The sequence below is a fragment of the Chrysochloris asiatica genome, unplaced genomic scaffold (genome assembly GCF_000296735.1).
Source record: "Chrysochloris asiatica unplaced genomic scaffold, ChrAsi1.0 scaffold00302, whole genome shotgun sequence".
Lineage (NCBI taxonomy): Eukaryota > Metazoa > Chordata > Mammalia > Afrosoricida > Chrysochloridae > Chrysochloris > Chrysochloris asiatica.
The window spans coordinates 1,984,780-2,010,584 of record NW_006408820.1 but is presented as its reverse complement, the minus strand read 5'-3'; the positions used below and the strand labels follow the sequence as shown (position 1 = coordinate 2,010,584).

Sequence of the window (25,805 nt, the reverse complement as noted above, 5' to 3'; positions counted from 1 at the left end):
TTGAGATGCAGAAAGAGCCACACCCTCAAGCAGGGTGCAGCCTGACTCTAGGGGGTCCCAAGGTATAGAAGACACCCCCTGGCATGAGCTAGAGGCACCTCTTCAAGGTGGGGTATCCCCCCACCGCCCAAATCCGCTATGACCCTTCTTCCTGCCTCCCCTTGATTCTTTCCCCCTGCTGCTGATTCACTGTTGGGAATTGAATTGACCAGGTACCTTCCCTGAGCATCTTTTCTTCCACTCTGCATTTATTGCCCTCTGTGCCCAGTCAGTCACTCACCCAACCAACTACAGGCTTCTCAGGCTTTACAATGTTCACACATCCCTGGGGAGCTCATTAAAATGGTCTGGGGTGGGCCTGGGAGTCTGCCTTTCTGACGGGCCCTCAGGTACTGCCCCTGCTGCTGGCCTACAGCCAGCACATTCAGGCATCTCTGATGGCTACTTACTAGACAGTTGTCTATCTTGGGACCAGGCACAGAAATCAAAAGGGAACAGGAATAGTTAGAACTATTGAGTGTGCATTATATGCCAGGCTCTGTGCTTAACTCTTTCTATGGGTTTTGACTTTTGATCTTCACAATACTCCTATGAGATACTATCAGCATTCTCATTTTACAGATGAATACAACTATATTACCAAGGGACCTGATGGGGCTGTCCCCTTTCTGGGGAAGAAGGTGACGCCCACAGGCCCGCCCGCATACCGCCCAGGGCAGTATTGTGGCAGGAATGTATCCTGTGTCCTAATTAGAAGTGGGTTTCTGAAAAGGTTCTCCCTACCCTTGAAATTCCACACATAGAACTGAGAGCTGCCCCCTTGCCCACCTGTCAGACATGCTTCAAATTTCAAAACTGCCTCTCTTCTTTCAAGCTTCTCAACACTTCACAATATTTTGACGTAGGAAGAAGAAGCAGAAAAAAAGGAAATGCTTTGAAACCGTTCTTGCTTGGATTTTTGCTCTTGGACCATGTGACTGAATTGAAGTTGAGTTATAGGATTCCAGTTTAACATATGCAGTTACTATAGCAATTGAGGTTTCCTTAGTAACAGTTGCAAAAAATAATCTGGCCCCAATTAATAATACATTTTAAAGCTCTTTCTACTCTTCAACCCAGGTCCCCCCCACCCCCTTTGGCCAAGAACCAGAGAATTCAGATGGTGTCACATACACTGATATAGATATCATTTGCATGTTGTGGATTGGGCTGGGAAGGAATGAAAAAGGGAGCTGGTTGTTTCAAGTATTACGGGAATCTGATTCAGAAGACTGGCAAGCTAATGCGAATCTAGTTTCTTGAGTTTGGGTGCTTAAAGCTAAACCTTGCCTTAGATTCTGAGTGTGCCCTAAAGGGCTACCCATGATTCAGGAAGGGAGAGGCAGAAGGCTAGACTTCTTAAAACAAAAAAGAGGAGACTGGAAGGGTGGGCTCATGGAACACCGGCTGTTGTTAAGTGTGGTCGAGTCCATTTTGACTTAGTGACTCTGTGTAAGGTTTCTGAGGAGTGACTGGTGGGTTTGAACTGCTGACCTTGCAGTTAGCAGTCCAGTGCTCCTCCTGCAGCGCCACCAGGGCTCTCCCTCACAAATGGATGCTTGGTGTGTTCTTGATGAGAAGCTCTACAGGCATGTGTAAGAGCTCTGGTGGCGCAGTGGTTAAATGCTGAGGTGTTCACCATAGTGTTCGTAGTTAGAGCCTACCAGCCATGGGCGAAGGCTCTGGCAGTCTGCTTCTGTAAAGATTTCCAACCTTGGAAACGCTCTGGAGCAGTTCTGCTTTGTCTTGTAGGGTTTTGTGGGTATGTGAATTCAACAGTCTTAGAGAAAGAGACTGTTACCAGATTGGCCATAAGATGGACAAGGTGCCCTCCAACTTGCTTTTGCAGTCATGGTGTAAGGTACTTGGACCTGCCGTACCTTAGCATGCTAAATCCTTGCTGCCCTTCCAAACATTTGTTCTGTGTTTCCAGGGGTGCCAGGTGGCAGTCGGTGGGTTCCCAGAGGTCCATGTGCCTTGGTTTGTGGGACTCAATCCTGGGTGCTGTCTTTCCACACCAGGCTCAGAGTGAGTCCCAGGCAGGAGAGTACCAGGTCTGGAGCAGCTCTTGGTCCTTCAGAACTAGAACTGAAGGCAGAGGGTGGAGACTCACAGGCTGCCCCATGCTCTCCCTGTGTGTAGTCTGTTCTTGGTTCTTGACCTGTGTCTCTTTCGTGCCTGGTGAGTGATCTGGCCTGTATGCCTGAAAAGCTAAGTGTAAAGAGAGGAAGGGGTGGAGATTGAAGGAGGGCTTTACTCTCAGTTCTCTGAAAGGAATTTAGAGTCTCCCCCGCCTCTCCCTCACCTGAATGAAGGGAGCCATGATGGCACTGTAGGATAACACTGGACTGCTGACCTCAAGGTCCGCTGTTCAAACCCAACAGCAGCTTTGTGGAACAAACATAAGGCTTTCTGTTCCCATTAAGAGTTAATCTCAGAAGCCCTATACAGGATCTCTGCAAGCCGGAATGGACTTGATGACTATGGGGTGGGTTTGGGTTTAGCAGGGAAGAGTCTGGATAAAGGAAAACTGAACCTAAGTATGATCATGATGAAGTCAGTGAGATCTCAAATTATCTTCATAAAATATATTTCATGAGACCTTGGCTTCTTGCCACCTTAAAGGTGAATTGAGTCATTAGTAGCAGGTAGGAAGGCACTTGGTTAATTTCCAGAGCAGGATATGGAGGGACAGAGAAGACTGGAATTGGCTCTGTTCTGTCCCTTTGCTTGTCATCTCAGCCTTCTTACACTCTCTTCCCGCAGGACCCCACACCAGCATCCTCTAGTTACTTGCTACCCTATTTCTTCAGTAGGGTTTTGGTGGTTCAGTAGTAAAATTCTCACCTTCCTTGTGGGAGACCCAGGCTCAATTCCAGGCCAATGCATCTCATATGAAACCACCACCCATCTGTCAATGGAGTCTTACATGTTACTACGATGCTTAATAGGTTTCAGACTAAGAAAGACTAGGGAGAAAGGCCTGGTGATCTGCTGAAAATCAGCCAGTGGGAACCTTTGGATTTCAATGATTGCACCCACAATTATGGAGTTCTAGTGTGGTGCTGCGGGTTAATGCGCTTGGACTGCAAGGTCGGTTTGAATGGCAAGGTTGGCAGTTCAACCTCACCAGCCTCTCCTTGGAAATCCTATGTAGGCTCACTATGAGTTGGAACTGACTCGACGACACTTAACAACAACAACACCCACAATTATGGGGAGGACACAGGACCAGGCATTGTTTTGCTCAGTATGCATATGGTCACTGTGAGTGAGGGGCCAGCTGCATAGCAGTTATCAGCCACCCCTACATACAAGAGGGCTTCAAAAAGTTTGTGGGAAAATTCTAGTATCTTCTCATTCCATTCTTCCATGAGCTTTTGAAACTCCCTCATACTCCTTCACCACTCTCTAATCAGTCACTGACTCTCTAATTCATATACTTACGCCCTCGTATGTTTCAGTAAGCATCCATCAGACACTTCCCAAAGTCCAGGCACTGCGCTAGACTCGGAGACTGAGGTGATGAGTATTTCCGCTGGGTCTGGGACTCTGCCTTACTCTTTATGGTATCCCCTGCATGGGGCACCATGTGGGGCACAGAATAGGTACTTTGTAAAATATTGGCTGATTGAATGGGATAAAAGCTTGGTCTCTACCCTTGGGAGCATGCAATATAGTGTGGAAGAGAGAGATCAGGAAAACAGCCTGGTGAACAGACAGTGACACTATATATAGAGAGAGGATCGAGGTTGCTGATTGAAAGCACAAGGCAGGCCATTGAGCCCAGTAGGATGGGAGCAAGGAGTGGGAACTACAGGGTGAATAGAGATGGGGTGGTAAGGGGAGATGGCAGATGTAGACAAGCAGAGAGGACGCAGGAACCAGAGGTTGGGGGACTTGAGTAGAAAGTTCTGGAAGGAGTGTAGACTGTTACTTGAGGTCCAGATCATAAAGGGACTCTGCTGTGAAAAGGAATTGCTTTCTCTGTATTCTATAGGCAGTTGGGAGGCATTAAAGCTTTCATAGCAAGGAAATGATGTGGTCAGTTTTGTTTTATCTGAGTTACCCTGTAGGCTACATGGTGACCAAGCGCACAGGCAGGAAGTAGGAGGGAAGATGAGGGCTTAAATAAGGCAGGGGTGCTGCAGAAGACAGGAGGGTGCTCTGGCGTGAAAGCAGCTCCATGTCGATCTCCTCACGCCAGTGTGTTTTGGAGGAATCTAGTCACCGTTAAGCCCTTGCCAATTGTGCTTGGGTTTGGATCTTGGAAGTGGGGCTTGGGAAGGGCCACTTGTCCAAGGAACGTGCTATCATTCTGCTGAGCTGTTCCCACCCTTTCCTTCGCAGTGACAAAGCTACAGGTGAGCAAGTCCAAGCGGACCCTCACCCTGGTGGAGAACAGGCCCATTCAGCTGAACTGCTCAGTCAAGTCCCAGACCAGCCAGAACTCCCACTTTGCTGTGCTCTGGTATGTGCACAAGCCTTCGGACGCTGATGGCAAGCTTATTCTCAAAACCACACACAATTCTGCGTTCGAGTACGGCACCTACGCTGAGGAGGAGAGCCTGCGAGGACGGCTTCAGTTCGAGAGGCACATGTCTGGGGGCCTGTTCAGCCTCACTGTCCAGAGAGCTGAGGTCAGCGACAGCGGCAGCTACTATTGTCATGTGGAGGAGTGGCTGCTAAGCCCCAACTATGCCTGGTACAAGCTAGCAGAGGAGGTTTCTGGGCGCACAGAAGTCACAGTGAAGCAGCCAGGTAAGAGCAGAGGGCATGGCCATCATTTGTGTGGGGAGTTGATGCAAAGAATGCCAAAGGCCCTAGTTGGGCCCACCTGATGAGACCGTCTGCAAGGTCTATATTAGCAAATCTAGTACAGGTTCATACACCATCATCCTAGTGCATTCTGGGATTTCCGCCTTTACTGGTGCTTGGTCCAGATGCGGACGCCACATTCAGGAGTATACTGGACTCTGCTGTAATTTTCAGCCTCTTCTCCAGCGAGGAGGCCTGAGAGGGCAGCTGTGGTTAGCAAGATGCCATGAGGCAGGACTGGTGGCCACTCCTGTACCTCCCTCTCGGTTTTTAGTTTGCACCTTGGGCCTCAGGCTGGCACCAGCTCAGTTCCACACCTATGATTTCTACAAGATTTCCTATGTCTGCTTCCACCTTCTTCCATATCTCACATCCCCAGTAAGGGTAAGCCCTCCTTGTCTCCCCAAATGGAATCAGCCCTCCTCTGCCCTCCGAGAACCCTGTGCGTGCAGCCCATCCTCTGCAGCTCCCTAACAGATGGTCCCCTTCCTCTGCTGGAACGTTTCCACAGAAAAGGGAACTTAACGACCCCAGCAGTTCTGGTGGTTGAGTTTTTCCTTATGTGGAAGAAGCTCACTTCCCTATAATTTCTCTCAGGCTTTAGATATGTTCCTGGAACAACCCAAGAGAAGTTTGGGTTGCTTGCTTTCTAATAGGTGAAGGGCACTGTCTCCCTTTCTTCTTAAAGATCCTTGGAACCCTTTCAGCTTCTCCTCACAGAACACAGCTGAAGTGTCCTCTCTGTTCTTCACTCTCGCGGGCCTGACACTTTGTCACTGCCTACACTTCCTGTCAACTGCAGGGCTGCTCTGCAACCATCCCGACTCATGTCACTTTTGTTTACGCTGTCCACTGTGTCTGGAATGCATCTCTCCCCTGCCCCACCTGCAGGCATACCTTGGAGACATTGCACGTTCAGTTCCAGACCACCGCAGTAAAATGCATGTTGCAATAAAGTGAGTCACCTGGAATTTTTGATGTCCCAAAAGCACATTATAAAGTTATGTCTGCCCTATACCATAGTCTGTCGAGTGTGCAGTATTATGAGAAAATTTGAAATATATTGTGAGAATTACCAAAATATGATGCAGAGTCACAAAGTGAGCACATTCTATTTGACAGTGGTGCTGGTAGACTTCCTGGATGCAGGTTTGCCACTGACCTTCAATTTGTGAAAAACACAAATTTTTAGGGGCAGCAAAACCAAACATAATAAAGGGAGTATGTCTTTATTTGTCAGTATCACTTCCAGGACGTCCACCCTGACTTCCCCCATACCACTAGGGGTCTTTATAAAATACACAGTTTTAGAGCTGTTACGTGTATTCTTCCATTGCATACCACACTGTAAGCACTTGGAGAACAGGTCTGTGTCTTTGTGTCTTCAGCCACTAGCGTGGCCCCCCTGATAGAGCGTGGCTGAATGAAGGGACAAATGGTTGCTTTCTTTGAATCTCCTACTCCCAGGGCCTTTGTATTTATTTGTGCCTTCAGCCTAGAACATACTGACAAGAGATATTCATTATTTTGCTATTCCTTTAAGAGGCATTTCTTGATTATCTTAACTAAAATGAACCTGTAGGCACTCTTTAAAGAGCTCTGGTAGTGTAGTGGTTATGAGTCGGGCTGCTATCCTCAAGGTCAGCAGTTCGAGACTACCAGCAATTCTGCAGTAGAAAGATGAGACTTTCTGCTTCCGTAAAGATTTACAGCCTCAGAAACCCTATACAGGGTTGCTATGAGTTGAACTGACTCCACAGCACATCACCACCACCAACCAAGCACTCTTTAACAGGTCCTGGTGGTATAATGGTTAAGAGTTTGGCCTCTAGAAAATGTGGAACAAAACTCAAAATTACAAAACAAAACAAAGACTGACATACAGGTCAGAAAGAGACTGGAGAAATGTGAGACTGTCTGGAATTGTGGCCTTCAGTCTGGAATTGTGGCCCAATTTTCAGCCAAGCTGTGAATAAGCAGATAGGAGGAACAACAACCCTAGTAAGGTATGTGCACTATGGAATGGTCAGCCACTCAAGTTCAAAAGAGCAGCATTTAGCTAAGGACAAAGTCCAGAAGGGTGGGGAAGGAAGGAGGGTAGACTAGAAACCAGAGGACCAGGGAGGAAGTGAGATAACTTGTTATATGGAGGAGGGGACTGCAATCATTGAGATGAAACAGTGTATGATTTGTTGAATGTAGACCTAATGATCTGCTCTGTAAACCTTTACTCAAATCGGCAAGAAAAACTTTAAAAACATAAAAGAATTTGGCTGTTAAAGAAAGATCAAACCCACCAGCAGCTCCATGGGAAACAAGATCTGGTGATCTGCTCCCGTAAAGATTACAGCCTAGGAATCTAGCTCAGTGGGGCAGTGGTCCTTTGTTACATGGGGTCTCTGTGAGGAGGAATCAACACAATGACACATAGCAACCGCACTCTGTATCTGCGTTTCCCATCTGCTTATCTCTAGCTGACATTCTGTTTACTTCTCCGTTCATTTCCTCTAGACTATAAGCTCTGTGAGTGAGTGAGTGAGTGCAGGGACTTAGTTATTTTCACCACTGTATCCTCACTGCTGTGTCTCAGGGGGTTCCTTCAGGAAGTCACTGGCACCTGACCACAGTGTTCCACATGCTGAGTACACTGGGCCTGCTCTCCTCCTTTGTCTGAGAATTGCGTCTTTCTAAATCCGCCCCAGTACAGAGGTTTCTCAGGGTGACATTTGTATTGGTGAGTGACATTCTGCTGGTCCCTGCAGGTATTTCCAGCCCAGGTTGACACTGTGGTTAGGCATTGGACTGCTAACTGCAAGGTCAGCGGGTTCCAAGTTACATGCTGCTTTACAGGAAAAAAACGAGGCCGTCTGCTCCCATAAAGATTTAGTGTCTCAGAAACCCTACATAACTAGGGTTGATAACAATCAGTGTGGTTTGGGGGAATTCAGTCCTGATGTAGGCCATCTCTTGGAGCTTTAGGAAACAGAATGTTGTGAACAGGCCCACAAGTGGTTTCTATTCTTCCTCTCTGTTTTTGGTTGTGATTATTTTCAATCCTAGAAGAAGAAGAAGAAAAAAGATGTCTCCCACATCCAATTTTCTCTTTAGCCACTGCCTGCCCTTCCCCTTTCCTCATTTGTACCAAAATGAAAAGATAAATAAAAAAGAAAAAAAAACACAAACTCTGTTCCTCTATCAAGTCAATTCCGACTCTTGTTTGGGAGTAGAAGTGCTGTGTGGGGTTTGCTTTGCTGCAGTCTTTATAGAAGTAACGTCTTTCTCACACAGTACCACTGGGTGAGTTCAGCCTCCAAGTTTTAGGTCAGTAGCCAGAGGAAACCATTGCACCCCCCGTGGATTCAGTGCCATCAAGGGCATTCTGACTCATTGTGCCCTACAGGGCAGAGGACAACTGCTCCCTTGGGTTTCTGAGACTGTAAATTTTTATGGGCACAGTCTCATTTTTCCTCTGTAGAGTGGCTGGAGGGTTTGAACCTTGAACTTTGTAGTTAGCAGCCCAGTGCTCAACACACTGCACTGCCAAGACTCCTTGAGTAGATTCTTTGTCAGTCCTAAATTTATTGAGGGGATTTCCCCATCTACAGACTTACATTAAGCTAACTGAGACAACAAAAGAGGAGTGTTAGAAAAAGAAATCCTTGTCAAAACACATTTATAGTGAAATCTCTGTTTATGATGAATGTTTGCACAATCAACAGAAAACTTGTAGGACACTAATTAAAACAACACATTTCTCTTGAGTTTTGGGTTGTGTGTTTATTGTGTAGGAATTTTTTGTTTTTTGGGGTACTTTTTCTGTTTTAGTGCTTTTTCCTTTTTTTTTTTTTTTTAAATGAAAGCGCATATTCCTGAAGAGTTTTTGGAAAATACAAGAATGCACAGAGAAGAAAATCTTTCTTACCAGAGATAAGCAGAGTTAACCCCCTCCCTTGTCTGTTCCCTTTCTGCCCTCCACCCAGACACACACACACACACACCCAGACACACACACACACACACACACAGACACACACACACACACACACACACACACACACACACACACAAAGGGCCTTCAAAAAGTTTGTGGAAATTTTTCATTATTTTAATTTCCTTTATCCACCAACATTTTGAAGCTCCCTGATAACACTCTTAACTTTTGGGATACTAAAATTTAAGGTCTGCATTTCAAACCACCAGCTGCTCCTCAGGAGAAAAATGAGGTGGTTTGTTCCCATCAAGATTTACAGTCTTGGAAACTTTATGTACAATCGCTGTGAGTCTGAATCAGCGTAATGACCATTGGTTTGGTTTTGTGGGAAATTTGTTCATTTAAAATATACGTTATTTTATTATCATTATTATTATTATTTATTTTATAAATCCAAAAATATCATATGGATTGTAAAACATACAGAACTGAAGTATGGAGAGTAAAAAGTGAAAGGAAAGTGCCCCTCCCCTCAAACTTGGGCCCCCCTGTGTACACACAACTCCATACTGTGTCATCTTTCTGGTCCATATAGTCTCACTGGGGGCCTTTTGTGAGAATACACACACACACACAAAAATTATGCCATCTGTATCGACACTTTGTAGATGTTGGAGAATCTGCTTGACTGAGTTTTCAAGCCATCCACTTTCTTTGGTAATTAATCTTTAACTTGATATTTTGTTCCCACCTTGAGAGGGAACCAGCTTTTACATTTTTTTTTAAAGGGAAGTAATAAGTATAATTCTCAGGGCCCACTTTCTGAGAGTCTGGTAAATTGGCTTTCCTCTCCAGTTCTTCCTTATTTATTGCCGGTGTTATTAAGTCTCATCCAGTCGGTTCTGACTCAAGCGACCTGTATAGGATTTCTGAGGTTTGAACTACTGACCTTGCAGCTAACAGTCCAGTGCTTATCCTACAGCATAACCCACAGGTCCACCCCTACGAGTCTGACACACACTTCATGCTTCAGGGCTTGTTGTCATATTGGGCTGTGTAGACATACACAGGTGATGCTTGTTCCCCACTGAGCATCTCTATAGGAGAGACTTATGACTTGGGGGCAGCAGTTACCATAACACTGAACTCCTTGAAACCTAAGCATTCCAGACACATGATCCAGGAACTGGGAGTGTTTATGGAGCCCCGTCTGAGAACTGTTTCTTCTAAATGAGTCTGGACTGCTGTCCCTCTGTATCTGGAAAGCACTTGGTTACCCACAGCACTGGTTCACCTGTGCTTATAAAGCATGTGCATTCAGGGCTTACTGTTGTCTTGTCACTGAATCTCGTTCCTCACTGTTCCAGACAGCCGCCTGAAGCTCAGCCAAGCCCAGGGGAACCTGTCGGTGCTGGAGACCCAACAGGTACAGCTGGAGTGCACAGTTCTGAACCGCACCAGCACGACCTCCCAGTTCATGGTGGAGTGGTTCGTGTGGAAACCCAACCACCCAGAGCAGGAGACAGTCGCCCGCCTGAGCCGGGACGCCACCTTCCACTACGGAGAACAGGCAGCCAAGAACAATCTGAAGGGGAGGCTGCATTTGGAAAGCCCCTCCTCTGGTGTGTACCGGCTCTTCATCCAGAATGTGGCTGTGCAGGACAGTGGAACATACAACTGCCGCGTGGAGGAGTGGCTGCCCAGCCCCAGCGGCATGTGGTATAAACGAGCAGAGGACACTTCTGGGCAGACAGCTGTCACAGTGATGCGACCAGGTGAGGGTTATTGTCCCCAACTTCCCACCCTCTTGAGTATTTTTGTTTTAAGGGTTAAGTTTTTATGCTCTGGATAAGATGACTATTTATTAATCAGCAGTCCTTGGGTACAAAAGGAACCCTAGTGAAAAAGTCGTTAAGTGCTTTGCCGCTAACCTATAGGTCAGCAGTTCAAATCCACTATCTGCTCCATGGGAGAAAGATGTGGCAGTCTTGATTCTGTAACGATTTATGGCCTTGGAGACTCTGAAGCAGATCTGTCCTATAGAGTCACTGTGAGTTGGAATTGACTCATTGGCAATGGATTTTAATGGGCTGGGTGGTAAGTTAACATACTTGACTGCTAACCAAAAGGTTCATTCACCTAGAGGCACTAGGGAAGAAAGTGTTCTACCTGAAAACTCAGCCACTGAAAGAAAACCCTATGATGCATAGTTCTGCTCCGACAGACAGGATCTCCATGAGTCAGAATCAACTCAACAGCAGCTGGTGGTGATACTAACTCATACATTATCTGCTGCTAATTAAGTGATCGTGGAGTCTTGGTGCCGCGCTGTGGGTTAATACGCCAGACTGCAAAGCCGTTTGAACTGCAAGGTTGACAGTTCAAGCTCACCAGCTGCTCCTTGGAAACCCTATCCAGGGTCGCTATGGGTCGGAACCAACTCGATGACACTTCATGGCACTTCACAACAACAACAATTAAATGATCATTGCGTTATGCGTTTGTATTCAAAATGGTCTCAATGTTTTGTTTTGTTTTTTTCTTGCTAATGGAAAAGTGCACATCTAGCTTTGGGCTCTGGCAATTCTGTTTCTGAACTGGAGTTTAATGTGGCAGTGAATTATTGCAAGAAAGGAGACAAACAAAAACCCATTGCCATGGATTGATTTGGATTCACTGATATGCTACAGGACAGAGTAGAATTATCTCATAAACTTCCAAGGCTGTAACTTTATGGAAGCTGACTTGTCACATCGTTCTCCAGGGGAGTGTCTGGTGGGTTCAAACCACTGAGCTTTCAGTTTGCAGCTGACCACTTTAACCATCATACCACCAAACCAAAAGCCCAAATCCACTGCCATCGAATGGATTCCATTTCATAGAGACCCACCATAGGATTTCCAAGGCTGTAAATCTTAATGGGAGCAGAAAGCAAGTCTTCTTAATTATTTCAGAGCATAGACTATTTCCTTTTTAAGCAATATATTCTGATTTGGGTGTGGTGGATATAACAAAAATCGTGAAACAATAGCCGCATGGTTCAAAAAATTAAGCTTTATTAATTGTGGATTTTCAGTGGAAAAGGATGGATTCACAGCTTTAAATAGAAAAAGTGAAAGAAAAAAATTATCCAAAGACTTTACTCTTTGACATCCTAATAATTTTATTGGTGCTAATAACTATCTGTGTGGCCTTTAGCTTTTCGTGTCTTTATTGTTGTTTTCTAAAATGCCTAAATGTGGGCAATTGCTATGTCTAATTGCTGTTATGCATGCAAACATATCATTAAAAGCTAAAGTGTGCATGAATCCTGTGTCCTTCACAACACCACAAACTCGTTCATCCATAATTGAGCCAAAAGTCAGCCTCCCTCCAGGAACATTGAACATAAATGAATTAGTGACCTACATCAGTCTGGACTTTTTCCCCTGAGTATCCCAGTATTCAAATGTGTCATCTTTGGTACAGTTAAATTTTTTTATAATGTTTCACATTTGAGCAGAGTAGCTTTTGTTGCTGGTGGAGCACCAGAGCTTCGCAGTTGTGACCCATTACAGAACTCATTTCAGTGAGGAAAATACGCCCTTTGATACAGGCATTGTCTCACCCGCCTGAGTCTTGCTTAAACTGGAGGGGAAATTGCCTCCATTTGAGTTACTCATATGTCCCATGAGCTGAACAAAGAACGTAATATACCCAGAGTCTTTTCTTTTCTCTTCCCTTTTTTCCCTACCTTGCCTAATTATTGCTACTTCCCTCTCCTACCCCAAAGCTAAAATTTTAGAGAGATGGCAACTGAGGCTTCTCCTTCCCTCTGGTTCCACCCATTTTGCAGACCACCAATCTGAGGCCCCAGGTGGAGTGGGAAGAGGCTGACTTTGAGTGCTTGCTAGTACCAGTGCAGTTAGGAACTCGATGCTTAGTCCTCAATACAACCTGAATGGGTGATGTTGCTATCCTCTTTCACTAACGAAGCCTGAAGAGCAAATGCCACACAGCTAGTAAGAGCAGGCGGGGCATGGTCCCTTTCCACCACACTGTGTGCTCCCAACATGACCCTTACACCTGTACGTCTCACTGTGTCTCCTGTTCAGCCAAATTAACCAACGTGGACTTACATCTGTGTGGCTACCCACCCTGCTGTACTTTCTGATCATGCTAATAACGTGATCATGCTCATTGGAAAACAGAAAGTTTAGCACTGAAAAGGGAAATCATCTATAATTGCACTATGTACAGATAACCCACAATTAGTAACTTGGTGTCTGTGCTTGGACTTTGCCTTATATATTCATATCCTGTGGCTGTGTCTCTCCCTCTTTCTAAATGAAGTTAGGATCTCACTTTTATGTGAATTTTTTCCTCCCCGCTCAACATTTTGTGAGCATTTTCCCATGTCACGCAAAGTATTTAAATTTTGTAACTAGCTTTGTTACCAGAAAAGGTATGCTGGTGGCATAATGGTTAATCGCTCAACTGCTAACTGAAAAGTTGGGAATTTGAACCCACCAGCCTTCTCCGTGGGAGGAAGATGAGGCTATCTGCTTCAGTAAAGATTTACAGCTTTAAAAACCCTGTGGAGCTATTCTACTTTGTCCTGTAGCATCGTTAAGAATTGAAATGGACTTGATTCCAAAGTTTTTTGTTTTGTTTTGGGTAATACTCATTGTCCTCTCAAAGATTTTGTTCTGAGGTAGAAGTTGAATATAGAAAAGACTTGACGTAAAACAACTCCAAGAGTTCTGTTAAGAAAATGATCATTTTCAGTTGAACAGGGTCCACTATTTACTGTGGGATGTTATCAAGTGCTGTCAAGTCTAGTGCATCTCATAGCAACCCTGTATAGGGTTTTCAAGGAGCAGATGATGGGTTTGAACCACCTACCTTGTGGTCAGCAGTCCGATACTTATCGTACAGTGCCACGCTATAATATAAAACATGTGAAATGTAAGGTTCCTTCCCTCAGTGAGATTGTAGCTGATTGGGTTAGTCATGTGTTTTGCTCAGACAGCTGGGGAAGAGAGAAAACTAAGGCCAGGAGTCCAGTGGTCAAGGTTATAACTGTGGAGGCCTTTAGCACCACGTGTCGGAGAGCGGCAATCATAAACACCTCTCTTGTGACTCACGCTTGGGAAAGAAAAGGGTACTGAGGTTTGAACAGAAAGGAGGGCAGACACGAGGAAGTATGTACGTAGAGGTGTGGAAAGTGAGTAAGTTTGTGAGAAGGTAGAAGTTAATTTCATTTAAAAAAAAAAAATACTTGGATTGAAAAGCAAACAAACTTGGATGGAGTCATTAGTGCACACAAGATACTTGTAGGGACCAAGGAAAAATGAGGAGAGAAGTCAAAGGGAGCACAGACAAGGGAAGGACCTACCTAGGGGGCCCGAGTCTCTGATGAGGTCGCTGACTGTCTTGCCACCTCACCACAATGGTTCCATCTGTTCACATCACTTCAATCCACCTCCTCTGATGTATTAGTCAGCCAATAAGAGCCTTGGAGAGCTACTGTGATGCTGTAGGATGAGCACTGGCCTGCTAACTGCAAGATAAACAGTTTAAACACTAGCTCCTTCTCAGAAACCCTATACAGAGTCAATAGGAGTCAGAACTGACTCGATGGCACTTAACAACAACAGGTGCTTTGAGATACAGGCTTATACTCTGGAGGACAAAAAACACCATACACACCCCAGTCTGTTGTACGGACTTTGGGAGGTGACGTCTCAGCTGTGCTCTGTGGAAGGATGATCCCTGAGTGAGGGAGCTTGTGGCACCTGTAATCTGATTTATTCCCCACGTGGCCCTTTGTGGCCCTCTAACGTAGTCTCTGCCTGCCACCTGTAGCCCGTTACTAATCTGCAAATTCCAGATGGGGGTCACAGAGGGGCTGGGCAGAGCCCCCATGAAAGCATGGCTTTGTATTCATCTTCAAGCAATAATTAAAGCCAGCTCACCAAAACCCGGAAGAGTGCTGGGAAGAAATGGTCCTATTTGGTCTTCCTCCAAGTAGAATCTGAGTTGGTACTTCGACTTTTGTTGAAGTTCCATCGCCATCTTTTGGGAAACTTTTAAAATAGCTAAAGGGAGACTTTGAAGAACTAGGGAGTGGATTATTTGTTTACAACCTATGACACTGAACGGGAGACAGACTGAGCGATTGCAGCCGCTCTGTGGGTGTGTTTGTGTGAGACTCACACAGTGGGGTCATCTCTCAGTAGCTATTCTGTGTCTTCCCCCTAAACTGGGAGAACACTATCCAGTGAGGTTCATGTTACGTCCTCCTGAGAGGTTCATGTATTTGGCTTAGGCCCCTGAAGAGAGTTTTAATCCCCTTGATGTTCACTGTGGGTTGGACACTGGTTTATGTGCACACAGTTTAAAATACAAATGCTGTAAAGGCCTTTACAGTAAAAATAAGTGTTCTTCCCTCCCCAGGCCCCTTTGAGTAGCCACATTACCAGCTTCTTGTAATGTTCTACCGCAGAGATTCTATATAAACAGATATGTCTACATGAATAAAATACGTTTTTTTCTGCTAACAGTGGTAGGGTACACACTGTCCTGCACCCTAATTCTTTTCCTGAGTCTCCTCCCACATTCTCTGTATGTAGAACAGCCTCCTCCTTCTCCATGTTGTTGGTGTTGGCTGCTGTCATTGAGTTGACCCCCAACTCATGGGGTCATGGACAAGGGGACAAAATGCTCTCCTGTCCTTTGCCACCCGAGGGCCAGGTGTGGGTTAAACCATTTCCATACCTGTCCATTGGCTGATTTTTGGAAGTAGATGGCCCAACCTTGCGAATCTAGAGGCTCCCTTGAAACCTGCTCTGCCTCATAACTGCGTGTGAGCCTCAGATGGTGGCTGCCGCCGAAGGGCATTGGCTGGGAATGGAACCCAGGTCTCCCGTATGGAAAGAGAGTTCTACCCCTTAGCCACCACCACCCCTTGCTCTTTTCCACAGTGGCATAGGACTCCACTATGTGGCTATTCCTAGGGTAGTTCTGTCAATGGACATTTGGGTTGACGTCTGTGTCCCTCGCCTTCCCCAGATGCTGCCCTGCAGGTGGACACAGTGGTCCCCAACGCCACAGTCACGGAGAAAGCAGCCTTCCAGCTGGATTGCAGCATTGTGTCTCGCTCCAGCCAGGACTCCCGCTTTGCTGTGGTCTGGTATTCTCTGAGGACTAAACCTGGAGACAAAAGGGGCAGCCCTGCCCTGGAAGAAGACGAGGAAGAAGAGGAAGAGGAAGAGGAAGAAGAGAACCCACCAGAGCGGACAGCCCTGCTGAGCGTGGGCCCAGATGCCGTCTTTGGTCCAGAGGGCAGCCCCTGGGAGGGCAGGCTTCGCTTCCAGAGGCTGTCCCCACTGCTTTACCGGCTCACGGTGCTGCAGGCAAGCCCCCAAGACACGGGCAACTACTCCTGCCGTGTGGAGGAGTGGCTGCCCAGCCCGCAGAAGGAGTGGTACCGGCTAACGGAAGAGGAGTCGGCTCCCATTGGCATCCGCGTCCTGGACACGAGTGAGTTGTCCCCATTCATAGAGAAAAGATGTCCCTGTTGATCCCAAGTACGCCTGGGAGATAAATTCAGAGCTTGACTCTGGTTTAATAAGCTGCTTTCTTACCTATGTTGTTGTTAACTGCTGTTGAGTTGGTTCCCACTCATAGGGAACCCCTATAGTATTTCCAAGGGGCAGCTGGTGGGTATGAATCACCGACCTTGAGGTTAGTAGTCCAGTGCTTATCCTATAGCACCACACCTGGACTCCTGTCTTAACGGTTTTGTTGTCCTTTACCTTTGAGTCAGTTCCAACTCATAGTAACGTATACTGTATAGGGTTTCCAAGACTATAAATCTTTATGGGAGTAGAAAGTCTTCATCTTTCTCCCACGGAGCAGCTGGTGGATTCAAACCACTGACTCTGCAGTTAGCAGCCCAGTGGGTAACCGCTACGCCACCAAGGCACCTTCTTAACTATGTTGTTTGTGGTTAAGTGCCATCGAGTCACTTCTGACTCATAGCGATCCTGTATAGGGTTTCTGAGGAGTGGCTAGTGGGTTTGAACTTCTGACCTTGTGGTTTGCAGTCCAGTGCTGATCCTACAGTGCCACACCAGAAGTCCTTCTTAACTATGTTATTGTTGTTAAGTGCTGTTGAGTCAATTTCGACTTGTAGCAATTCTTGTATATGGTTTCCAAGGAGCAGCTGGTGGATTTGAACTGCCGACCTTGTGGTTCCAAGTCCAGTGCTGATCCTACAACGGCACATCACATAGTGGGTGTTTATTAGTAGGATTTGAACTTTGGTAGCATTTTACATACCAGTGACCAGTTCATGTAATTGATGCTTGATTTACCCGTGCTAAAAATAGGGATAGAAATGAAAATGATAATATATCATATAATCTTTATCACAAGTGAGATGTTCTTCTAGATTCTGTAATTAGTAAAACTTCATGATACAAGTTGTTGCATGTAGTACAGCGTGGTGCTATGCTATGCTACTCTTGAGGACGTGGAAGCTAAGTCTCTCTCAAGTAAATCACCCAAATGTATCATACTAATAAAAAGGAAGGAAGTTGATGAAGGCACTGTATCCACTATCATTCTTTTTCTCAACTCCTGGGTTATTTTGGCCTATGTTTTGCTTTGGAGTGTGACTTGAGGGTTAAGGTGGGTTTTGCGAGGTCAGCAGGGGACCCTCCTAGAAAAGCAGTAATGTTACTGGAGAGTGGGAAGGAGCTTTGCTATAGTCTATGCCCTGTCCTCTTCTGCTATAGAGTGGCCAGATTCAGGGTTTCCATCATCCTGAGGGACTTTATGAACAGAGACTAGAGGAGGTACTTACTGTCCTGAATGATCTGCTCTAACAAAACATACTTTTGGTTGGCCTCTGTCAGCGTGTGGGCTATCTCAGTCTGAAATGATGCTTGTTATAGGAGAATTAGTCCATGATGTAGAAATACATCATTATAATTTTCTCATTTGCTAGAATTTTCAGCTTCTTTTAGGTCAAAACGTTTTGCCCAATTACCTTTGTTTGAGTTTTGCCAGCATTTCTTTTCCTTGATCACCTCCTGTTTGTATTCCTGTAGCTGGAGCTGTAGGAACGTGTGATACTATAGGATAAGCACTAGACTGCGAACCACAAGGTTGGCAGTTCCAACCCTATATAGGGTCGCTATGAGTTGAAACTGACTCGACAGCACTTAACACCAAAAACAACATATGAACTTGAGTTAAATGGTTGCTATCCGCAATTTCATATACATTAGAAATCGAATAAGTGGTGTGGCGCTGTGGGTTAATGCGTTGGACTATAAAATCGGTTTGAACCACAAGGTGGGTGGTTCATGCTTACCAGTCACTCCTCAGAAACCCTATACAGGGTTGCTATGGGTCAGAATGTACTTGACAACACTTAACAACAACAAGTTTTCTTAAAGATACTGACGACAATAGCTATTCAGTAAGAGGGGAAGCACATAAAAGCTACACTATACGCAGACCAACTGACAATCTGAATAGACAATTGTAAAAAAAAGAGTTGAAGGGAAGATATGTAGGCAGCATTTTTATCTGCCCTTTGTGGACATCAGTATTTACTAAGCTTTGATGGTGGTGGTGGTTATGTGCCGTGGAGTCAGTTCCAACTCATAGTGACCTCCATAGGGTTTCTGAGGCTGTAAATCTTTACGGGAGCAGAAAGCCTCATTTTTCTCCTGCAGAACCGCTGGTAGTTTCAAACTGCTGACCTTGTAGTTCGCAGCCCAATTCGTAACCACTACGCTACCAGAGCTCCTTACTAAGCTGTGATCGAGCAACCTTATTTTACAGAGAAAAGTGTAGACTCCTCCTGGCAGGGCATTTACTGAAGTTAGCATCCTTGGCCTGGATCTTTAAATCTAAATGTCTGGCTTCTTCCTCTTCCATATCTAGGCACGAGTACCACTATGTTCTTTGCAACTACCGGCACGCTATCAATATCTGAAAATTGTCATTAGTGATGTTTTCACTGATAATGCTAATCATGAGAGCATCATTTCTGTAAAGACTGCTCTCAGAAGCTAGGGGGCAGTACATGCAGTTTTTGCAAAGAAGGACATTCGTAGCGGAACTCAGCGGCTAAGGACACAAAATCTAACCATAAGGAGGCTCCGACTGAACTGAAGTCGCTTCTTATCACAGATGCAGATGAGTTCACAATCAATAAACTATACTTTGTTGCATGGGTTTCTAAGCAGTAACAGTGGCTCATAATGGAAAATGGGAGCATTGCTTTTTTGAGCATCCAACTGTGTTTGATCTGGGAGAAGGGATACTGTTGTAAGAGCAAGAAGTACATCCTCTCCGCCCATAGTTGGAAAGTCAACAAGGGTGCAGGGGCTCTTCCTGGGGCCTCCATTGGGTTGGGCAAGGCCTTCAGGAACAAAGGCCAGCTGCCCAGTGTCTGTGCCCTCATCTTGTGTCCCTCATGTTCCTTTTCAGGTTCCACCCTCCAGTCCATCATCTGCTCCAATGACGCACTCTTCTACTTCATCTTCTTTTACCCCTTCCCCATCTTTGGCATCCTCATCATCACCATCCTGCTGGTGCGTTTCAAGAGCCGGAACTCCAGCAAGAACTCGGAGGGGAAGAATGGGGTGCCCCTGTTGTGGATCAAAGAACCGCACCTCAACTACTCTCCAACCTGCCTGGAGCCCCCAGTGCTCAGTATCCACCCAGGAGCCATAGACTAAAGAGGAAGCCTCAATGGACATCAGCCACCGAGGAGCTGGGGCTCTCCTTCACTGTCTCTTTCTCTGTGATCAGACAGTTGACAGCACCCTAACTGTGGAGTGCTCTTGCAGAAATTGATCAGACTTGAGGAGTTTTCAAAGTTTCCGCTGAGCCACAGACAGGCCGCCCTCAGCGGGTTTGATTGGTTAGCTGTTTGCGCACAGATGTGATGCTGCCGTGGTAGGTTTCTTGTTTTCTGTTTTTGGTAATGTAGTGAGTAGCTCCAGGTGCCACATCTACTCATGGATTTATATAGTGTTCTCAGCTAGATGTTACAGGGGGTCTGATTCTTTATAATGTCCTCTTTTTAAAGCCCTTTGGTTTACCCCTTTTGGATTTCATAATGTTGTGGACAATCTCTTATATACAAGCAATCGCAAAAGGAACAAAGAACTTAACTGACAAGGAATCGCTTCCAAGGCGTTTTGTTTGCACACTTGAAAATGCCACCCATGTATCCAAACACACCCAAACTTTTTTCTGTTTCTTTCTTTCTTTTTTTTTTTTACCTTTCATAATGAGACTTGAATATTATGTGTCATGTGGACTCTGTTTGTATTTTATCTTTTTCCCTCAGCTGGACATGTTGGAACCACTTTATAGTCAAAATGAAAGCATTGAATTTTGCTTAAAAAAAAGCTGTGTATGTACAAGAGAGATCCTATATAGTCCCATTAGGAGTAGACGGTGCCAGCCAGCCTATCTGTCAAGGAGGCAAAAAGGCTTCATCGCAACCTTGCCAAGAAATCAGAACGTTTCTCTCAACGAACAGGTCAAAAGCTCCAAACAGCGCACACTTTACGCAAGCTCAAGTGGGCAGAGCGGCTGTTTTTTAAGCCAATACTGACTTTCAGATTGATCAAAGCCAGTGATTCAAGAAGGAAAGAAGAAAGGCTGGTGTTGGTTCGATTGGTTTCTGCAAGGGCAGTTGCTCACTGAGCACGTGGGCACTGCCTTAAGGTGCTTTGCCAAACTCATAAGGAAAGTGAGCCAAAAATGGGACCATGCTGAGCTGAGCACACGGGGCTGAAGCAGCTACCACATACATGGGTTTTCCCGGAGGAGGGCGCTGGGGTGGTCACGGCTCCATTTGGAGAAGAGTGCATGGTGAGAGGTAGACGTAGGTATCCAAGGTCTGGCATTGAAAAGTGGAGAGGAATAACTACCCCACTAGAGCAGGGTCACTATGAGTCGGAAATGACTCGATGGCACTTAACAACAACAGATATTAAGACTAGGTTTTGCTTTCTCCTTCCAATTTGATTTTCCTCAGAAATATTAACCTCGTCCTTATTCGTCGTTTAGCTCATTGCAGTATGTCACCCTGCCATAGGAATATTGGACCAGGGGAGGGCCAGACTCTGTTCCTCGGTCATACTTCCCGCTTACCTCCTGACACAGAATGTGATCACGTGGTGTGGTCTGTGGGGTTTTTTTGGGTTTTTTTTCTTTCCCTTTCTTGGAGCATGTGTGTGTGGTTTTAGGTTTCTTGGTGGCTCAGTGTTACAGTGGCATTTTACTTTAGTGGCCCTACACCCACCAGGGGCCAGTGCCGCCACCTCTGTCATCTTACTCTGTTGGACGAGGTGCTTGGCTACCTGGACAATATCAGTCACTCACCCTGTGGTGATCTTCTTAGGCTCTTGTTTCCCCACAGTTTGCTAGCCAACAGTACACCCCCCACTGCATTTGTGAATTTGCATCAATCTCAACAGGGCTTGCAATTTAGACAAAAAACACCGGGATTTTGGAAGTAAACAGACTCTGGGGAAGCTCTGGACCTCCCCAGTCCTGTGGACCCTGATCCTGATGTTGGGTGCTGTCGAGTTGATGCCAGTTCCCATTAAATGGAACTGTCCCATTAAGTCTTCCTAGGCTGGAATCTTTTGTGGGAGGAGCTTGCCAGTTATTTCTCCTGTGGAGCTGTAGAATGGGTTCAAACTACCAACTTTAAATGAGCAGCCCAACACTTAACCATTTGTGCCACTGTGGCTCCTCTGGCCCTTTTCATGGTTCCGAATGTGTACAGATTCTTGGGGTGCTTTGCTGAACTGCAGCTGATGGGGCACCAAGTGATTGATTGTTCAGCCACCATTTTCTGAAAGGCTTACCCGTAGCCTAGCCCCTCCCTCCTTCCCAGATATCCCTGGGCACAGCCACCTTAATTCCGCGGCCCGGTGCCTGTCTTGCTCACTCTCATTTCTTATCCTGCATCTATGCGTCCCAGGTACAGAATCACAGTGAGTCCCGGGAGAAGAGAGCAGTCGTTTGCCCCATTTCCTCGGGGTGTGGGCTTCCAGTGTGAAAAGAGCTGACTCCTCTGTTTTAGACTGAGTCAGTGAGCATAGATGACTTTTCCTTTGAGTTGAAACATGCCAGAAGGCTGGATTGGGGTTGGGCTGTCTGACTCAGATTTGCATTTGTGTTAGTTCTTAATTGTAAGAAAGGAGCTATAGCACGCAATTAAACATGTAAAGCAGTTACTGGAAATTTGAAAGGAAAAAACCGAAGCCAGTATTTTAATCATTGTGTTGTTGTTTTTTTCTGTGTATTTTCTATTGGACTGGGGATACCAAATCAAAAGTTGAACTTCTCCAGCTTCCTATGAAAAAAATCCCAGGACCTTCTTTCTTTGGCCCTTTGAATGGAGGTGGAAAGAGGGTGTGTCAGATGAACAGTAATGGTGCCCTCCAGTGGCTGCAAGACCTCATTGCAATTGTTTTAGCCCTTTGGGGCCTGAAGAGAAAAACTGCTCAACACCTCCTTGATTTATCTGTGTCTACAATGTTGCATTTATAAAAACTACACTGTGCTAGGCCCATTCCAAGACATGGCGATGACCACACCCTGTCTCAGCAGGGTGCTTATGTAAAAAGTTCTCATGTTCTTTTCAAACAATGGTTTCTCTGCGCTCATAGTTGATTTAAAAATAATAATAATTAAAAAAATGGTAGAGATGGGAGAAGGAGGTGACCATGCATGATGTAGAGAGCTATTGAACTGTTTTTTTTTTTTTTTGGTTTTGTTTTTTTTTTTAAAAGAAAAACTATTTGTAACATGTTGCACTAAAATGTTTTATATACACTTCAGAGACCTGTAGTAAATTATGTTGACAATACAGTTGTTTACACTGACTTGGTGTCTGCTTTCATTCCCCCCCCTACACCTGGAACTGTCCTCCTTAGGAGCTCTGCTCCAAGAGCTTGGAGTCCTGTCCTTGACATTGCCCCGCTAACACAAAGGTTCAGGATACACCACTTTGGTTTCACACCCTAACCCCAGTCTAACTGGTGCCTTTGTACAAACCGATTTAAAAAAGCAAACAAAAAACCCCACCCTATTCTCCTGACACTGTACTGTCATCTGCTGAAAATGTGTCATCCTAAACATGCCCAACTGCCAAGATCAGATATATCAGGGATCATGGGAATGGTACAACCTCATTGGTTCTGTTATATACATCAGGTCACCATAAGGCAGAGCCCACCAGAAGACACCCTGATTCTGAAGGCCATGCTCTGCCCCTTTTGCTGAAGAGTTGATTGACCCCCCACGTGTGTTGAGTGAAACTGCGCCATAGGTTTCTCAAGACTGTGACCTTTCAGAAACAGACCGCCAGGCCTGTCTTCTGAGGCACCTCTTTTAGTTAGCAGTCAAACACCTAACTGTTTGCTCTACCCAAGGACCCCTCTGCACCCGCTGGTGTTGTATATTGCACAACACACCCGGAGCCCTGATGAGCAAGTTCACAATACAGACTTTATCATCACCATTTGTTTTGTTTGTTTTCCGGGGCTGCAGGGGGAGTCAAGCAGGGATGGTGAAGAAGAGAAGGAACATGGGGCAGTCTTCTTCTTGGCCACCAAGGGTCTCAGCAGCAAGCCCACACCATCTTTCTCACACTGTGCACTGCCACCCTGACTGTGACATTCGTGTATACAGCCAGTACTGTCCAGGACCGAGGTCAGAGCAGGAGCTGTATATTCGTCTCTGCTGAGCCTGCACACCACCCCAGTCTCTATTCCCTCCACAGCTGAAATGCTGCCATGTTTAGGAGGCATTCCCGTCTGCAAATTGAGAAGAATGGCAGTACCCCGTGATTGGTGAGAAACGTTCTGTAGTTCTGTAAAGCTCACAGAACAATCAAAAGGAACTAGAGGGTGAAAATGCAGAAAAAGGTGCTTCCTTTTTTTTAAATCTAAGCTTTCAAAAGCTTAAATGTGTGCATTCCTCTGCTCCCCATTTGCTGCACCCTTATCAACTTCTTGCAGCTGCTGACTTGGCCAGGAGATGAAAATGTGACTGTTTATCCCTCTAGTAACCAAAATGAATCCATATTAAGTTTTATGCATTATTTTTGCCTAATTTTTTTTCTCCTCTCTGCTAGGAAACATTTTTAAAAGGGGTCTAGAGTATTGTGGAATAAGATTACCTCTCTATGCCTGTGTGTAAATCTGCCCAGTGTTTATATAAATGAAGTGAATAGACAGATGAAGCAAGGATGGTTTTTATTTATGCAGGATTAAAAGCAGTGTTTTGCTTACTAAGCTCTAAAATTCATGCTCTTCCTGGGGCCATTTCCAAGAGGTTGGCAGAAACTAGAGCTCGGGTATCAGAGTTTGCTATTGCTAGGAAGAGTGGTAGCCCCTAGCCATTAGAGCAGATTCAGCAGGCCCTTTTTGCTTACCATCTAGTCTCTCATAGGAGTTCCTTACATGGTTAACATGTTCTGCTGCTATCTGAAAGGTAGGGCTTTGAATCCACTCAGAGGTACCTTGGAAGAAAATTCTGGTGATCTGCTTCCAAACTGTCAGCCACTGAAATCCCTACTGAGCACAGTTCTGCTCTTGACACACGTGGGGTCACTATGAGTTGTTGATTTGATGGCAACTGGTTAGTCTCTGATATTTACACTGATACAGACGCTGAAACTGACAAAACCAATGGCCAACATTACTCTGAGAGAGACAAAGCATCCCCCTTGTGAAATGGAAACAAACCACACAATGATGCCTTTTATCACCAATCCTATTCAATATTGCATCGGAAGTTGTCATAGTTATTTAGTTCTGAAATAACAGAAATACCGTAAGTGAGTGATTTTAACAAACAGAAGTTAATTTTCTTATAGTTTAGGAGGCTCGAAGTCCAAATTCGGAGTGTTGGCTCTAGAGGAAGGCTTTCTCTTTGTTGGCTCTGGGGAAAGGTCCTTGTCTCCTTTCTGCATTTGTAGGCCCAGCATTCCTTGGAGATCTACATGCATCTTGGCCTTGCTCTTCCCCTGGATTTAGAAGCTTCCAGTGTAGGGATCACCAGATCCAAAGGACACAATTCACTCCTCTTTATTATCTTGGTGGTAATTGGTCCTCTTTCTCTGCTCACTTCTCTCTCTTTTTAAGATAAAAGGTGTTATAGACACACTCCTAGGAATCTCTCTGACATTGGATCAGAGTTGTCATGGGGTTAAGGGTATTACAGCCCACCCTTAATCCACTTAATGGCTTCTCATATCAGACCACATCATGGGGAATCATTTCACAACTATCTAATTACATAATGCCAAACCACATAGACCCAGCCGAGTTGAAACATTTCGGAGAGACACATATCAGTCTGTGATAGAAGTCCTACCCAGAGCAATAAGGCAAGAAAGGGAAATGAAATATCCAAATTGATAAGGAAGATGTAAAACTATCCTATTTGTATCTGATACAGTCCTATACATAGAAAATCCTAGACACTCAACAATAAAACTAGCAAAACTAATAGACGAGCTCAGTGATGTGGTTTGGTACAAGATCAAATACAAAACTCTGTCTGATTCCCCTACACTAACAAAGAAAACTCCGAAAAGGAAATTGGGGAAATAATACTGTTTACAATAGCTACAACGGAATGCGGAAATCATCGGACAAACTCTTTGATATCCCATGTGAGTAAAGTTTTACTAAAGGTAATACAGAAACAACTGCAAGCATACATTGACAGAGAACTTCCAGATGTTCAAGCTGGATTCAAGTAGAGGCCGTGGAATGAGGGATATCATTGCCAATGTCTGACGGATCTTGGCTGAAAGCAGAGAATATCAGAAAGATGTTTACCTGTGCTTTATTGACTATGCAAAGGCTTTCAATAGTGTGGATCATGACAAGCTATGGACAACATTGCGAAGTATGAGTATTCCGGAACACTTAATTGTGCTCATGAGGACCAAGAGGCAGTAGTTCAAACAGAA

At 45.3% G+C, this 25,805-nt stretch overlaps 1 protein-coding gene across 2 annotated transcripts in view; it reads left to right on the top strand.

Moving 5' to 3' along the window:
- IGSF3 (immunoglobulin superfamily, member 3) overlaps positions 1 to 20,044 on the top strand; it is a 146,790-nt gene extending 126,746 nt beyond the window's left edge. For both annotated transcript variants that reach the window (XM_006874804.1, XM_006874803.1), the window contains exons 8-11: positions 4,390 to 4,800; positions 10,156 to 10,563; positions 15,842 to 16,312; positions 19,280 to 20,044. In XM_006874804.1, coding sequence (XP_006874866.1) covers positions 4,390 to 4,800; positions 10,156 to 10,563; positions 15,842 to 16,312; positions 19,280 to 19,530 — 1,541 coding nt within the window. In that variant the 3' untranslated portion in view covers positions 19,531 to 20,044. The remainder of the gene's footprint in view (positions 1 to 4,389; positions 4,801 to 10,155; positions 10,564 to 15,841; positions 16,313 to 19,279) is intronic.
- The last annotated feature ends 5,761 nt before the right edge of the window (positions 20,045 to 25,805 follow it).